General features: G+C 31.9%; 2 protein-coding genes across 2 annotated transcripts; both read left to right on the plus strand.

Moving 5' to 3' along the window:
* The first annotated feature begins 3,296 nt into the window (after positions 1–3,296).
* Positions 3,297–6,338, plus strand: LOC143903397 (15-hydroxyprostaglandin dehydrogenase [NAD(+)]-like). The gene is made up of 6 exons (XM_077416951.1): positions 3,297–3,509; positions 3,711–3,837; positions 4,259–4,365; positions 4,454–4,627; positions 4,973–5,130; positions 5,575–6,338. The coding sequence occupies exons 1-6, from the start codon at positions 3,417–3,419 to the stop codon at positions 5,708–5,710; spliced, it is 795 nt and encodes a 264-aa protein (XP_077273077.1). The 5' UTR covers positions 3,297–3,416; the 3' UTR covers positions 5,711–6,338.
* A 3,515-nt stretch (positions 6,339–9,853) lies between these two features.
* Positions 9,854–12,295, plus strand: LOC143903396 (15-hydroxyprostaglandin dehydrogenase [NAD(+)]-like). Its single transcript, XM_077416950.1, has 6 exons — positions 9,854–10,084; positions 10,162–10,288; positions 10,426–10,532; positions 10,975–11,148; positions 11,509–11,678; positions 12,016–12,295. Exons 1-6 carry the CDS (start codon positions 9,989–9,991, stop codon positions 12,137–12,139), a joined length of 798 nt encoding a protein of 265 aa, XP_077273076.1. The 5' UTR covers positions 9,854–9,988; the 3' UTR covers positions 12,140–12,295.
* Positions 12,296–17,862: the final 5,567 nt, after the last annotated feature.

Raw genomic sequence — 17,862 nt, forward strand, 5'->3', positions numbered from 1 at the left:
TAAAACCTATTTTAATGATATTATACTTATTAACTCCTCTTTTAAACTTTTAATTCTACAGATTTAATTTTAACGCTATACCCCGAGGCAAAAATACATATATATATATAATCATATAATCATATATAATCATATATAATATCATATATAATATATAATCATATACATAGATATATAATATACATAGATATATAATCTTTTTTTCCCGGGTACCTTAGCATTACTTATTGAAAAGAAGAAACTCGTATCTTTACTGAACGTTACGTAACGAATCAACTAACAAGTTACTTTTTTTTAATGAGTAACGCGCGTAATTGTAACTAAGTATTTGTCAAAAGTAATGATAAAAATTACCTTAAGTTATTTGACATTATCTGAGTGTCTTGAACGGGTAACATACTCGCATTTCTATTTTCTAGAAAAGCTTTTAATCGAGTGTTTTGCTGTTTTTTGCATACTTCTTTAAGAGATTTGTACGACATATTATTATCTATATATTTAAATATCTACAATTAATTATATTTTAAATAGAGACACTTTTGCCAAACTTTAAATATATGTCTATTTCATTTCAAGTACAACGAGTGTACACGAGTTCAGCTATATATACATATGATATGAAATATTCGCGGTAACTTCAGACTTGAAACAGCTTTGAATTTGTCGTAAATGTATGCATCATTCATTTATTTTAAATGACATCTTGAAATATAAAATAAAGAAGTTATTTATATAAGAATTATGCCTCAAGTAAAAAAATTTGCATTGATTTGGTGGTTTCAAAGTGAGCAAAAAAATGTAGTAAAATTATCAGTGATACCCAAGAAAGACAGACCTATAGACAAAATTGTAAAACTAACATGGAAAGATTTTAAAACACAGAAAGAAACAAAGGTAGCAAAAATCCTTGCTATAAGCGGTAGGTTATTATATTTATAATATATTCATATTAACCCTCTTAAAAAAACACTTTGGAAATCTAGAAATCTTCGCAGAGCATATTTTTACTTTGCTTAATTATTAAGAGAAATAATGTGTTTATGAATCCGTCAATGGTTTCCGTATAAAAAACGTGATAAGGCTAAAGATCAATAACGTAACTTACGTATTTTGGAATAATATAAGTTAATCAACTTCCCATTTTTTCCTGAAAATAAAAATATGTAGGGAAATACGTAATATGATGCGATTGGCTATCGAACCACGTGCAACGCGTTGTCGCACCCCGTATGCAAAAATCATACCTCTAAAAGTGCTGTTACATGGGAGCGTCGAGCGTCGAGCGTCAAAGCGTCAAACACACGCGCGCAGTACCTTGCGCAGAAGTCTAAACTAAGTCCTGGATTAATGCTCTAGTCTAAACATGCAGATTTCAGCGTCTTGCCGTTAATAAAATGACTAATGACACGAGTTTAATAAACGCCGTAGAAGTAAAAAGATCACATGTACACATGATCACATGCTATTAATTTGTAAGTTACTAGATATTACACAACGCAATTGTAAAAGTAGTTACAAGTTCTTTTACTATTATTATTAAATTGTAAATTATTACATAACGAGCCCCTGGTTATATATTCTTTATAATAAATTCTAATCGCATGAAATATTTGACTTCTGATTTATAAAAGATTCATATAAAAAAATCTGAAAAAAATATAAAATTATACAGAAGTTCTGAAAATCTATATATATTATATATTCTAAAAAATTATATAAAAAATTCTGAGAAAAATTTTTGCCAGGACTATAAAAATTTTTTCAGAATTTTTCATATAATTTTTCAAAATTTCTATATAAATTTAGCGTTAAAAATAATGTGTTACACTCATCCCTGCACTGAAAAAAAATAGTTAAATCCAAGAAAATATTTGTTCACATAGTACCAATGGCCTTATTTACTTAATTTAATTACATATATTTATTTAGAATTAGATATCTTTACTTAATTTAAGTAAAAATATCTAATTCTAAATAAATATATGTGATTAAATTAAGTAAATAAGGCCATTTTAATACTATGTAAAAAAATATTTTCTTGAATCCAACTACTTTTTTTCAGTGTGGGGGGAACGTATATTCTAGATAGCAGATATGAAAGGTCAATAGAGGTTTATAATTAAACCTATTTTGCTAGCTTAGCTCCTATATAAATCAACCTATTTTAACGCTAAAAACAGTGAAAAGAGAAATTTGAGACAGCGTTAGGGTCAAAGTAGGAGCAAATTATATCATTATAATTGAGCCTATCTTTACATCTTAGCTCCTACTAAATTTTAGAATTAAAGGTTTAATGAAGGGTCAAAATTTCGACTCGGGCTGGCTGGGAAACTACTAAGTAGCAACTGCAAACAAAAATGGAGTCAATTTGCCTCTTTTGATAACCGAGTTAAGCTTCTTCGGTATCGTGTATAATGCTTTCAATCCGACATTTTTTAAGGTACGACATATGCCCTCACTTAAATCCTTGATATACGGAATAGTTATATGCTTACGCGCATCAAAGGAAACGTCCAGGCCACCAACTTCACTTCACACTATGGACTTGCCCAAATTGTAGAAATATAATATCAGAAAACCCGACATAAATTTTTTAAAGATAAATACACTGCCAGCACACCACCGAGAAGACATGGATAAGACAAAGAGGCGTTTTTATACGATTAACGGGTATAATGATCGTATGCTGTTTAAAATTGAAGAGTTAAATCAATCTATTACATCATACGATCAATCACAAGTATATCTTTATAATGAAAGAAAAACTCTGTATCTTTTACGGGAATTATTCTTCCTACCTATCTCGAATTTTTTTTAATTGCAAAAGGAATAGTAATTACAATTTAGTTGGAAACGTGTCACAATAATTATAATTAAAAAAATATATTTTATTTTTATATGTATATATTTCATTTATATAAATTTGATCTAATATATTTATATAAATTTGATCTAATTCATGTACCCGAGATGATAATCCTATACGCCTTAATAACGATATCTTAGACGAAATGGATGTGTGAATTGTGTCTCTCTCATATTTTTAGCGGTTTCGATTATATTTCTCATGCATTCCTTATGTAACATCGAGCGATTTTTTTTTCCTCATGCTTCTCGCGTCTAGATGCGCAAATCCGATCTTGTTTACCTCGAGAACGAGCTCGCGTTATCCGATTTCTATCCCTATCCGCATCTGATATTTTATCACACACACATACACACACACACACACACACACACGACTTCTCGAATTTCAACGTCCATGGCTCCTCGCGTTAGCAATACCTGGCAAGTTCATTTGCGAATCGGTGCTGGACAGGATTGCTCTGTCAGTAAGAAATTCGCAATCTCTCTCTCTCTCTCTCTCTCTCTCTTTCTCTGAAATTATATCAAACACTCGACACAACGTGTTTATAATGGAGATTCAAGGGAAAACTGTGCTCATCACCGGCGGAGCCAACGGCATCGGCTATTGCACCGCTCGAGAATTACTTCGAAACGGAGCAAAGGTAATTCAACAAAATCAAAGTGCATGAAATAATGCGGTACAATTCATAAATACTTTCTACAAATTACTGTACATCACACGTTTTTGACAATAATAAAAATCGTATAAGCAGATCGACGCAACGAATTTAAGCATAAATGAAAGATGAGTGATATTTTAATGAGGATTATACATTTTATCTTAATAATTGCGCGCTTTGCAGGCCGTTGTAATCATAGATTTGCCCGATTCGAACGGCGAAAATGCTGTTGCGGAATTGGAGAAGGAATTCGGCGCGAATCATGCTATTTTTCTCGTTGGAAACGTGGCGAACGCCGAGGAACTTACGGGTAGGAATCGTAATAATCGATTGCTAAACGTATCAACTGTGCAATCAAGAATATGTATTATACGAAATTATAAGATACGAATAAGTAGTATTACAGTACAATAAGCCGCACCTTATCAGTTATCACAAATTGCACATTTTGTCTTCACTTTTTATCATCTGCTAATCAGATCATCGAGCATTATGTAATAATATTCATATTATAGAAAAAAATTATTTGGCTTGAGATTCATACTCTAATTTGCAAAATACGTAATAGTCTATCGATCTAACAAGTGTATTTCGGGAAAAAGAGACGGAGAGAAATTGTATTTCTAATTGAATTAATTAATTAATTAATTAATTAATTAAGTAATTTTAGTGAAACATTTTTTTCGACAAACAAGAGCTTTCTTTATACACTTAATATACAATTTGTGCAGCTTGTTTCGAAAAGGCAATAGAGTCATTCGGCACGCTGGACATTGTTATCAATAATGCTGGCATCATGAACGACGCGGAATGGGAGCCGATGGTTGATATTAATTATGTAAGTGACAAAAGGATCAATTTGTTATTCCTACCGAAGATTTGTTGCTTTCGAAATGCTCTTATCGTTTTATCGTATTTACAATCAGAAAGGGGTTGTACGTGGCACGATATTAGGCCTGAATCATATGGGGCAGCACAAGGGCGGAAAGGGTGGTATTATCGTCAATATGTCTTCTATAATCGGCTTGCAAGGCAATCCGCTCGCGCCGATTTACGCCGGAACGAGTTTCGCCGTCGTCGGATTCACTTCATCGTTACAGGTTAAAAATGCGATTTCGATAAATAAATAATAAATGCAGTTCTATATTCCAAATTTGAAATCTATCTACTTGGTCATTTCATACCAAGTTATTTAAACTATAATTACTAAAGGTGTTGTAATCGACCCAACTGGCCTAATTTATTGATCGAAAAACGCTACGTTTCGACCGCAGATCCCAGATTTGGCCAGTTGGGTCGATCGCAACACCTCTAGTAATTTTAATTATTTACTGGCGACTCAAACTCTCTTGTTCTGTTATTTAAATTATGTTATCGTCGTCTTATCTTATATGCTAGGATGTTTAAAATATTACGCGCTTATTAATATTTTTGCATACTTCCAGACTTTCTACGAGAAAACAGGCGTACGAGTATTGATAATATGTCCTGGTCTTACTACCACTGGCATGGCTTCGAAATACATGTCAAGCAAAGTCTACGCGATGGATCTCCTCGACGACGAGACCGCTGCCAAAGAGATGACAACGATGGAGAGTCAATCGTAGGTTGCAAATACCGTTTCGTTTTGTTATGCAATAAAAATTATTTTTGTACTAAAAAATTATAAAAAATAGAATAAACTATAATAAATCTTAAAATAATACAGAAATCATACATTAATATCTGCAATGCATAGAAATTAATCATTATAAATAAAATAATTAAATCTAAATTATATAAACTAAATTATAAATTAATGTAGATATCTTCTCACAAACCATATTTAAAATAAATTATAAATAAAATCTGTTTTTTTTAAATATTATAATTTGATTATGTATTAATCAAAGAAATTATTGATATACGTAAGAAGGATTTATAGGCTGCGTTTCGATATATTCACTGCCTGCAGTACTGAAAATAGCTTACGTCACGTATACTTAACGTATGCGTAAACGCATCAGTTATAATAGATTTACATAATGGTGTTTCTTTCGTTTAACAGACCTGAGCACGTAGCAATCGCTATCGTGGAACTGATCGAAAAAGGAGATAATGGCGCAATCTTTGTCAGCGAAAACAATCAGCCTGCTTACGCCGTGCAATTACCGTCCTATACCGATTTGAAGATTTCGGTGTAAAACCTGCAATCTATGGCAAATCATTCTTATTACACGAACACCGGCATCTCGATACTTCCACAATTTTCATAAATAAATATATGATTCAAGCAAAATAAAAAAAAATAGATTTTGTAGTTTTGCAGCATTGCAAAAAATTTCCGACCATCAAGTTTATTTGTTTACTTACACTGCATTACAATTCGTTTGGGCTTAAAATTCATTTATTAAATTTATATTTTATGCACATGTGTAAAGAGTCGAAAAACCACGACGTTGAATTATTTATTTCGATGAACGTATGTACCTAATACACGATGCACTTGTGTTAGAAAATAAAACATAGAACTGTTTAAAAGGTTTTATTTGTGTTTCTAAAAAGTTGACATCGAGATCGATTCTTACTGCTTGTATTTTCTCAAAACTCGAATTAGATAAAAGTATTTAACAGTAAAAATTTATAATAACTAATTAAATATTGAAATTTCTAATAATGACAAAGTACAGCAGCTAATAATGTATCCATTATTACTTCATAGAATAAATAGAGTAGCGATAATAATAATAATGACACTTTTTAGATTGTAGTTTCTTTTAACATGATGAATGATATACATAGAATGCTAAAATAAAATGTGATGTACCTACATACCGTGACGATTTTCATCATTTATCATTAAACCCAAAGGCTCTTATCAAATTCGAAGTTTATTGTGTGTGTGTGTGCGTGTGCGTGTGCGTGTGCGTGTGCGTGTGCGTGTGTGTGTGTGTGTGTGTGTGTGTGTGTGTGTGTGCGTGTGCGTGTGCGTGTGCGTGTGCGTGTGCGTGTGTAGTGTATAATTTCGTTCATTAATATTGAAGTTGCATCAACCGATTTTATTTCAATTACACTGATGCTGTTGATACAGCATTATTATTATTATTTTTTTTTTTCAGTAAACAAAAATAACATCTGATTATTGCGAACGGCACAGCGCCGCACTATAGTCCACCGGAAGATGAATTGAAACAGTTGAGACCACAAAAAACTTACAAGCAATTGATCGTCGAGGCGATCAACTCGACGCAGGCTAAAAAATGACCTTAAATAAAATTTTAATGAACATCAGGAAACGATATTTGTACTACAGAAAAACAAAGGAAACAATCTGGGAACGTGGTATACGGAACGAATTGACTCGTAAAAAACAAAATTTCCAAAAAACAAAAAAAAAGGGGGGAAAGGGTTTTTGTGGAAAATACATCCGTCATCTATAAGAATGCCTACCACATCTCTTAGATATGTATGTATATGTATATTTATTTTGTATCATTATACTATATCTACAGAGTCGAAAAGAAAAAATAGCGCTATGTAGCTAATCGGCGCTCTTTAAGAAACACCCTGTATATATATATATGAGACATAATGATACAAAATAAATATATACATACATATCTAAGAGATGTGGAGATGTATGGGACGAGGTGAAAATGACAAAAGTGATGAAATTCACTAGAGAATCTACAATTTCATTTGTCAAAATCTAGCAAATCTGTACTGTTTTCACTTTTGTAATTTTCACCTTGTCTCAAAATACAGAATCGACCTCCAGTATTTCAAACACATGTGAGGTAATTACTATTTCCAAAAAATTATAACTCAAGTGATACACATCACAAAATTACGTTACCTTATCAAAAATGAGTCGCGCTTCAAGTGATCTATTATTACAATTACAACTTTCGATGACTTGATTTAAAATTGATTTATTCTGATTCGAAAGTCATCGAAAGTTGCGACATGAATTAATCGAAATCGAAATAAAGGACAACAAGAAAGATAATTTTTGATATATTTTACGAATATATTATTGAACAATAAGTAATAGAATGCGAAAATATTCATTTCTTTTAACGTACAATACAAAAAAGAGTTTATATGCTTTTTGCTTCACATAATCTACGTCAATGGAGGATCAAATTAATCGGAGAAGGTGAAATAGCTGCAGTGAGGAAATAATATTCAATATTGAGTCGAAATTGATTTATTCTGAGTCGAAAAGTCATCGAAAGTTGTGACATGAATCAATCGAGATCGATGAATATTTCAATTACTTTTTGACGTAAATTAGATGTTGATTCGATGGTTTATTGCTTGCTGGGAATCTATTAAGTAAAATATAACAAGCTTTGTAACAAGTAACTTTTATGACTTCTATATAGCCCCGGTTTCCCTTATTTCTAATTTGCAGACTTTTCGCTATGCACTCCGTTTCCTCCGAGGTCTTCTCCTTTCTTTTATTATCGCACGATCTCTTAATCTTTTATATCTTTTTCAAGTATTATTTCCTGATTTATGTAACGAAATAATAATCTTTTATTTTCAATATTTATTAATCGTCTTTAGCGAGGATTTCTATACATTCGATTATCGATTTAACATATGCCGTTGTTTATTTTTTCAATATTAACTTTTAATACACACAATTCGTCACATTTTGCGAGTATTTCGATACATTCGAGTATCGATTTAACATGCCTTTTTTTACGTTGATTCATTTATAATGCTAAAAAGTATGCTAATTTTTATGCTTTTCTTTTAAAAATATCTTGAAAAATATTTATATTTTTTTGATAGATAGAGTATCATTAAAGAAAGGTTGATATTGAATTTGTCGTCGATCGCTGAAGGGGATACCGATTTATGCCTAAATAGAGTATAAGTTATACATGTATTCTTATATAGAAGGAAGGTTGGTATTTGAATTTGGCGAAGATCGTTGAAGAGGTAACCGATTTTTTATTTAAAAAAGTATAAGTTATATATGTAAGAGATACACATTTTTTTATTAAAACAAATACTTGATATAATAATTTATGTACTCTATATAATATCGAGCTCTTTGTAATAACTTATATTTTCATTCAAATTGCATAATAATTAAACAGATAATAGATCTGATTATTAAAAATATTTAAATAACTAAAATCTGTTTAATGAAAATTTGCACTTTTTAATAGAGCTTAAATGGCGGAAATCATTTCTCTCATCTACTATTACAATAAAATATTATTCTATTTTATATTGTTAACGCCGATTGAAAAATTCACATATTATTATAATTTTAAAAAAAGGTAAAAAAGGGCGCCAAGTACACGCATAGTAGTGTATATGTATTATGTTGTTACCTCGAAAAAAAACAAAGTGGTAGTATTATACCTCCAAATAGAGAGCTTTACTCTGTACACTGTTTATAAAATGCGTAATATACTACAAAAAGGCGTGATATCCGTACAAAATTACCTTTTTTAAAAAAAGGTAAAAAAAGGCGCCGAGTACACGTATAGTAGTGTATATGTTGTTACCTCGAAAAGAATGAAAGTGGTAGTATTATACCTCGAAAAAACCTAAGTAACAAGTGGTAGATCTTTATATCTCGAAAAATCTCGAAAAAATCTAAGCAGTAGTATCTTTATTTCCGAAAAATTATAACCCAAGTGATACACGTCACAAAATTATGTTACCTTATCAAAAATTGTTGCAGTACTTTAAAAAATCTTTACATTGTGTCAATTAGAAAAAGAATGTATGATAACAATTTTATAAGATTAAAAAATTTTATTTAAATTTAACAAAACAGAATAATTTATTATAATCTGTACAAAGAAAGATGAACATTTTTAACTTGTTTATTGTTGAGGCAATTAGAATTTCCAAGGGTTGCAATAAATGTTAATGTATACCCTTTTAAGATTATTGCAAACAATTTTTCTAAAGTCTATAAATATCTTTGTTTCTGTTATTTATTTCACTGCATCTTGCATTATATTATTTATATGTTCATAGAATTATTCGAATACACATAAAAAAATAAAATAACTTTTTAAAAGCTCTTATTTAACAAGAGCTTTTGCGATTGCTTTTTCTTTATCACAGAAACGTGATTATGTACATAAAATACATACATATACATATGTTTGTTATACTTGCGTTCTACGTTCTACCTATGTTGAACGCCTTGCTTCTACTATTGAACGTAAATGTGTGTAACCTAACCTAACATAATTAAAATTCTAAACTCTCCTAAACTTAAACATTTATTTAAATATAGCTTCTAATTATCACAAAATATTTGGCGATAAGTGTGGAGATAGCATATTTAAAAGTGTGAAACGTTGCCTTATCTTCCTTATAACTTAACTGTACGCAAGTCTGATTGTTGACTTATAAAACCATTGTATACGGCCAAGAATTTCTTCTTGTTTACAATCTTTTTGATATTTAATCTTCTCAAGGCAATATATATATCGATAATAATGGACAACGTGGAAAATAAAACGGCGATAGTCACAGGAGCCGGGTCCGGCATTGGCTACCACATTACCGAAGATTTGTTGCGTAAAGGCGCGAAGGTATTTTACAACTAAAAATTAAAATATGGAAAAAAAACGGTATATATTATCTCTCTACTTTATTATAATAATTCTAGAAAGTCGCCATCCTCGATTTGCCGGTAGCACGAAGTTACAACGCAACATTAACATTGCAAGAAAAATTTGGAAAAGAACGTGTCAGCTTCTTTCCAACTGATGTAACAAACTTGGAAGTGTACAACGGTAAGTGGTCGAATCTCTCAAATAATTCTTATGAAACTATTTAACAGCGATAATCACGGAACTTATTTTACATTTTTAAACACGAAATATCTATTGAATTAGAGCATTAAATACTAACCAATTATTTTAATCCTTAGAAACATTCAAGCAAGTTATTAAGGCTTTCAATGGTCTTGACATACTTGTTAACAATGCTGGGATATGTAATGACAGTTGTATCGAGCAAACGTTTGCTATTAATGTCGTGAGTAATAAGACATTAAATTTCAACCGATTAATTGAATAATTATTTACTAATTTTATTAAGATTTGCTTCTTAATCGGAAATACAGATTATCATTAAATAAGAATTTTGGAATATAATATACTTCATAAGGTGATTTAATTATTATATGTCTATATTATGAGATGTTCCTTTAAATATATATCCTTTATGGCTTTAACAAAATTATAATATCTTCGAAACTTCTTTACGATGTTTTATATTATTTGTACGCATGACTTTTCATGCTTTCTTTTGGAAGAGTTAAAAGAAAATATAAGCTAATTTAATTATTATAAATAAATACATTATCATGTACTATATACATATATTGTTCGTATTTATATAAATGACATACAATTTTGTTAATCACAAATATATGTATACATTAAGTAAATTACTTATACACATTTTATTTCTATAGGTAGCGGTAATTCGCGGTTCGCTATTGGCCTTAGATTACATGGGCAAACATAAAGGTGGCAAAGGGGGTACCATAGTAAATATAGCGTCTATGGCTGGATTGGGTCCTTTCTATGCACGTCCGGTGTACTGTTCTTCTAAACATGCTGTCGTCGGATTTGGCTCCAGTCTTGAGGTAATTTATATTTATACAACATGAATCCTCACTCTTGCAATATTACTAATAAATAGGCTTTTACAATGACTATATTTTCTTTTAACTCTTCCAAAAGGAGGCATGAAAAATCATGCATACAAATAATAATAGAAAACATCGTAAAAAAGTTTCGAATTCTAATTTTGTTAAAAAGCCATAAAGGATATTTAAAAGAACATCTTATAATACAGACATTATATATTTATATACGATCATTGTGTTCTTTCTTTTAGTTTTATAATTATAATCTTTATATATACTCTAAAATACTTTATCATGAAAATGATACCATGCTCTCAGTCGTAATAAAGTCTTATTAAAGTAATCATCATTTTTCAGAGATCTTACGTCAAAACAGGAGTTCGCATTCTAACAATGTGTCCTGGTTTCACAGAAACGGCAATGCTAGCTCATGATATAAGCAAAGATCTCGACTTTATCGACAAAGATTTTATTAAATTCTTAGAGAATACGGATGAAATACAAAAAAATATTTATAACCCTCAATCGTAAGTATACAAAACACGTAATATAATTGTAGCGGTCATATATGATATATATTAGCACAGTAACCACGCTTGCTACTAATTTACAATTATAATTATAATTATAATTATAGGATAAGAATTTAACCTTTGACAGACAGAAATGTCGTTCTTCTTATCATGCACTTCTTGATTATTTTATTATTAATATTGTCCTTAGTACTGAAAACATGCACATGTGAATATCCTATATAAGAGAAAGATATAAAAATGATTAACATTATCATTATTATATTATTATAATATAGTAATAAGAAAATTGTATCAAAATTCATTCGGGAACATAACGCATTTGTTGCAGTGTTGTGCATGTTGCACAATCTACAGTCATGGCGATTCAAAAGGGTAAAAACGGATCGATTTGGGTTATTGATCGTAATGAGCCAGCGTATCCGATCAAATTACGGCCGTATGATGCCGCTTAGACGTGAAATTCTTCAAACACACCGGAAACGAACAGCTCGAATCACATGTGCGAAAGACAGAAGACACACCTGTAGTTGAATCACAAAACAATGTGCCTGCTACATCAATATATAACAATACTATAAAATAAATAAATAAATAATTATAATAAAAGATGTTTTGCAGAATTTCTGTTTCGCCGTAAATATAACTTTGACACTCGGATTATCGCATTCTTTGATGCAATGGCTGATCTCAAAGAATTACATATGAAACAGAGGTAGAATTTTCCGGGGAGTGCTATAAAGTGTATAATTTTTCGTTACCGATTTTTAACAGCCAAAGATTGGTGTAGCAACGTAAAAGCTGAATATAATCTTGTGGATACAACATACATTTCTTTAAAGTTACGTTTTATTTAACTAACAAAAGTACTGACCATAATAATGTGCCTGCTACATCAATATATATGACAGTACTATAAAATAAATAAATAAATAATTATAATAATAATTCTAATAATAATTCGGTTTAGTAACATTTCTATTATTAAAGTTCTAACGCCTTAGTTCCTGCTTGTAACGCAAAGCAGAAAAAATCAGTTTTCACTGTAAATAACGGAAAACAATTAATGACGCAGTGTGTAAAAACAAATCACAGCTATATAGTAAAACACAGCACATGTTTTAAATAAACTGTACCGTAACAATTATTACCCGTTCTCCCTATATTAATAATATATTAATTTATATCAATAGCAAAATGTATAATAAATTTCGTAATTCTTAAAATTTGTGTGTATTATATTCGTTTAGTTTAGTGAAATTTTATGCAATTATATAATAATCGCGAATGCAATTCAGGTTGAGTATAAATAAAAAAAAAATAGTAAAATGATATGAAAAAAATAAAATAACAACAGGTCCGAAAAAGCGACGAACGCCGACCGCCGATATAAAATAATATAAAAATATATTAAACATTCGGCAGAAAATAGACGGCGGAGCCCGAAGTTAAGAGGATTAAACAAAAATAAAAAAACCACAAAAAGTAATCGATCCAGCTGATGAAGAAACGAATAAGGTAAAGAAATTTTTATTTTAGAAACTTAGAAGAGTTTCCAAAATATATTTTTTGTTTTATATTAAAATCTTTTTTATTGTTTTATTTCAGGAAAACCAAATGACAAAAACAATAAACAACCTAGAAAAAAATTATAAATCATACAAACAATACTCGGCAGGGAACTTAAAAAAAAACGATAGAAGACGTCAAAAACCGACGATATAGTGTCGCAGAGGCGTCAGAAAAATATTCGGTGCCTGTTAATACCATTTATAGACACCTTAAAAAGTCGGCGACTTGATAGAAAAATAGAAAAAAAGTTTAAGTAATAAATAAATCGTCCTTCTCTCTTCGAGTTTTGTTTTGAGCAGTTTTTCAAACACTTGATAACGTGATTTCTGTTCCACGATTTCTGCTTATAGTATCAAATAGACCGCGATACAGAATACTTAGCGCGAGACCGTGTCTCTTGATACCAAATAATGGAATCAAAAGATAAAGAGTTTCTACGATAGATTTACATTGGCAAAAAGCCCAGTGATAAGTTTGCCCCGTTGTCGGCTTAGCCCCGGTCTTTCCTACTCTAAATTTTGAAATATTTTTATTTAATTTATAAATTATAAATTATATATCTCATTTATAAATTATAAATCTCTTTCAGCACTGAGACATGTCCAATATGCTATGAAGAATACAACTTGGCTCAACACCGGCTATGTTCTTTGCCATGTGGCCACATGCTTGGGCTAGAATGCATTTTAAAATGGTTAAACGAGCGAAACAACCTAGACGAGCGTTGGACTTGCCCAAGTTGCAGAATAGAAATCACGACAGTATCCGACATAAAACATTTATACATAAAAACACTGCTAGCACACGATCACAGAGAATACGAAGATAATAAGAGGCGTTTTTATACTCTTAATGGTCACAAAGATCGTTTGTTATTAAAAATTAAAAAGTCAAATGATTGTATTAAATCATACGATCAACATACAACTCTCATAAAGATTTACATTAAACAGTTAGAAAATAAAACTAAAGAACTATTGGGCAGTATTTTTTATATTTTATATAAATTTTTTTTAAATGTTTTGACTTGTATATTTACGTGTGTATTATGTATTTTATATCAGACGAATTAAGAAATTCTACGTGACTCATATCTACGAGGGTAAGTCAATAAATAAGTCGCAAAACTGGATAGAGGCAATAATAATCAAAGTAACTTCCTAACATTTCACACTTTTCGACATATTTTTTAAATATCTTTTCCTATCCACACAGATTGCTATAGTCAAACGTGAACTACCGTGTGGTCTAACAATGTTTTATTGCCCGGTTTCCAATTACAATCATAAAGTGTAATTATAATCGTTAAATGCACGCTCTTCGCAAAAATTCGCGCAACGTCTCTCAGGCAAAACAGTTCGCTTTGGATTGTTCCAAATTTTTTCTGTTTCTCCACAATCAGCACCAAATTTAACCTCGCACGCTTCACGTACCTGATTCTGATATCGCTGAGCTTATTTTTCGCACCTCCTTGCAACATTATTTGCGACTATTTTCCTAACTTGTCAGTCATTCTTGTCAATCTCTCACCTGCCGCCCTAATCTAATATAATAGAGACAAAAATCTTATTTAAAATATAAGGCTGTGGCACATAGAAAAACTTAAGCAGTAAACAAATCAGCCAATCAGCCTTATAATTTAAATCAGATTTTCGTCAGATTTAATCACGCAACATTTTAATGTTATAGTCAAGCAGACACTTCAACAGCAGAACTTGCAGCGTATGAAGACGCAGTTTCATTTAGCGAAATACGTTTTGAAATAAAATAGTGGTTAACGGACGCAAAAAGGTAAAAAATATATATTTAAGAAATTATAATATAAAATAACTTGAAAAATTTATCTGTTACACACACAAGAAAAAATGTTTTAAGTTATTTTATATTATAATATATTATAATAAAAGATTGGGAGCGATCATTGGGAATGACATATAGTGAGAATATGAGATTCGAGGATGAGCGAGGATTTCGACAACCGTTTTTCATAATGTGTTGTATTGTTAGAACACGTAGATACGTTTCAGTATAACGCTGTCATCCAGTGCCATTGTCTCGACAATCGCATACCATAACGCGCCCGAAATCCACGTAAAAGAGTATTTATATGTTTATAAAAAAAGTTCCGGCGATTAACACTTTGAAAAAGGCAATTAAAAAATGGAATGATAACTTTACACCCAACTTTAAAACCGAATACTTCTGAATAGCTCATCTAAAGCATTTTGACGAGTACTAGAGTTCCTGATAAAAGAAAAAAAATTTTTTTTTCAAAAAACAGAAATAAGAAAAGTTTGATTTAAAGTCAAAATAGTTCTAATAACTCAATTGATTCCTTTCGAAAAGTTCTCGAGTTCCTGATAAGTAAAAAACTGCAAAACCTTAAAATTGTTTTATAAAATTATCATCAAAAATGACACTCACGGCAGACCTTCGAAATCGAATATCTTCTTAAAACTCCCATCAAAACGCCTGCAACTCTACCACTAACTAGTGGCGAGATCCGACCACTAGTTAAAAAGATATTCGAAGATGCAACGGATAAAATTCGACTAAGCCCCGTTTCACACGTATTCGACACTGGACTGACTGGACTACTGACGCCGGGTATCCGATCGCAAAGTGTATGGATTAATATGGGAGCATTTACACGTTTGTCCGATAGCCGATTTGTGAAAATAAAGAAAATCGATCGGATACCCGGCATCGTTAGTCCGGTGCCGGATACCTACGTGTGAAACGAATCTAAATCTTTCTGTCCGTAAACGGCAATTCACTGCTAATCCAAGTGTGTTATTTTAACTAAAGCTCTTCTTACACATTTCTTGTCGTTTTGAATGATGCCATTTAACACGGTTGAACATATTAATACGATTAAATGTGTTGATTTAACACGCAACAAAACATGTAAAACGAGCTTCAGTCAAATGTTCCATTTTTAAACGTTTATACGTGTAAAAATAACACACTTGGATTTACAGTGTATGATAAAACGGCTCGCAATTACGATTAATTACAAAGTATTCTATACATATAATCATTAGTCTATATACTCTATATAAATAAAAAATGGTATAGTTACTATAATTGTCCCTACGCTATTAAATATCAAAAGATAAAATTTAAACCAATACTTTGAGTTAAATAACATTTTGTTCTTTTTAATTACCATGTGTCGAAATTTATTATTTTAACACAAATAATGTTTAATAATTAAATTAACATTGTTTTACTTAAATTAACCCTTTAGAAGCCACACATCGATCCTGTTAAAATAAAATGTTATAATTTTTAAGACTGATGAAAGTTTTTTTAGTTTTTTGTTTTTCATTTATTTTAATTTTTGTTATTTGTTTTTTTCCTTTTTTCTTTTTTTTTACATAATTATGTACACAGGCCCCTAAGGGGTTAACGACATATTGAGTAGCAAAGATGGTCTTACTTCGCGTGGCCCTAATACTAAAAGCAAGTTCACGCCGGCGAAACTGGAAACGATCAGTTAAATTACGTGATCGGAGGCACTGTTGGCCGTGTACCAAACCCGCAGCCGACCGACCGGTCGCTCGCAGATTCCGCGTTAAGTACGCGATCGCGTATACACGTACTCGTTCTCTCGGACCTACCACCGGTTATCACGCTGGCCACGGCGGCCTCGATCCCATCCGCGTTGCGAACAACGGCAAGACTACTACCTTTTGTAAATTGTGGTAGAAAAGACCGCGAAAAAAGTGGCGAATCCGTGTTAGAATCCAAAAATTCAAGTGGCCTGAAAACTACGGTAATGTGAGCACTGTCGTTTTGTATCGAAGGAGTCAGGCTGTTCTTAAGCCATTGATTCTCTGCACGAGTCTCTTTGGGCCTGGAGTCAGAGTCAGTTTCTGGTCTGGTGATGCGAACATATAGCCTCTCCCAGTCAAGTCATGCGCTGCAACACCTCCCAGTGATCTCGCTGAACCGCTGCAATAGGGCTGTTTCGATTCAGTACGGCTCGGTCGCAAGATCTGATGTCGGCTGGCCAGCGAGTTCTGCAGTAACCAAGTGGCGTCAATGGCGAATAGACTGCGCCTCTAAGAGCCTGTAGTGATACGGGCCCAAGTATCGCTGGTGAGTTGCGGAGCCAAAGAAAAGCACGGTTATCTGTGAAGCTCTCGGCTGTCAATCCGTTTGCTTCACAACACGCAGTAAATATGAAGAAGTTAAGAATGAATCTTCACGCCCGGGTTCTCGGATGGTCCGGGCACTGCACGCACGATGCGAGATTGATGACTCGGTTAGTGCGGAGACACCCAGTGACTTCGTAGCTAGCTCCTCGAGAGTAGGCGCTAGTTATCGGGTATAGAAACGATTACGCCCCTTGACGCACGAGACTCATGCCACGAGTAGCCGTGGCACCCAATAACCTTCTTCTTCCTTCTTCTTCTTTGTAAATTTTATGGCACCTAATCCTCCTCAAGATTACATAACGGCCAAGAACAAGTCAAATATAATAAATACAGACTCGAAAGATTCAATCCAAACTCGGCGCTAATTGGTTCAGCAATCTTCAAAAATTATTCAGGACAAAACACGTCCGAACATGTCCACGGTCTCGACGAGACTTGACCCC

Source organism: Temnothorax americanus, unplaced genomic scaffold (genome assembly GCF_048541705.1).
Source record: "Temnothorax americanus isolate GAGA-0224 unplaced genomic scaffold, ASM4854170v1 Scaffold46, whole genome shotgun sequence".
Taxonomy (NCBI): Eukaryota; Metazoa; Arthropoda; class Insecta; order Hymenoptera; family Formicidae; genus Temnothorax; species Temnothorax americanus.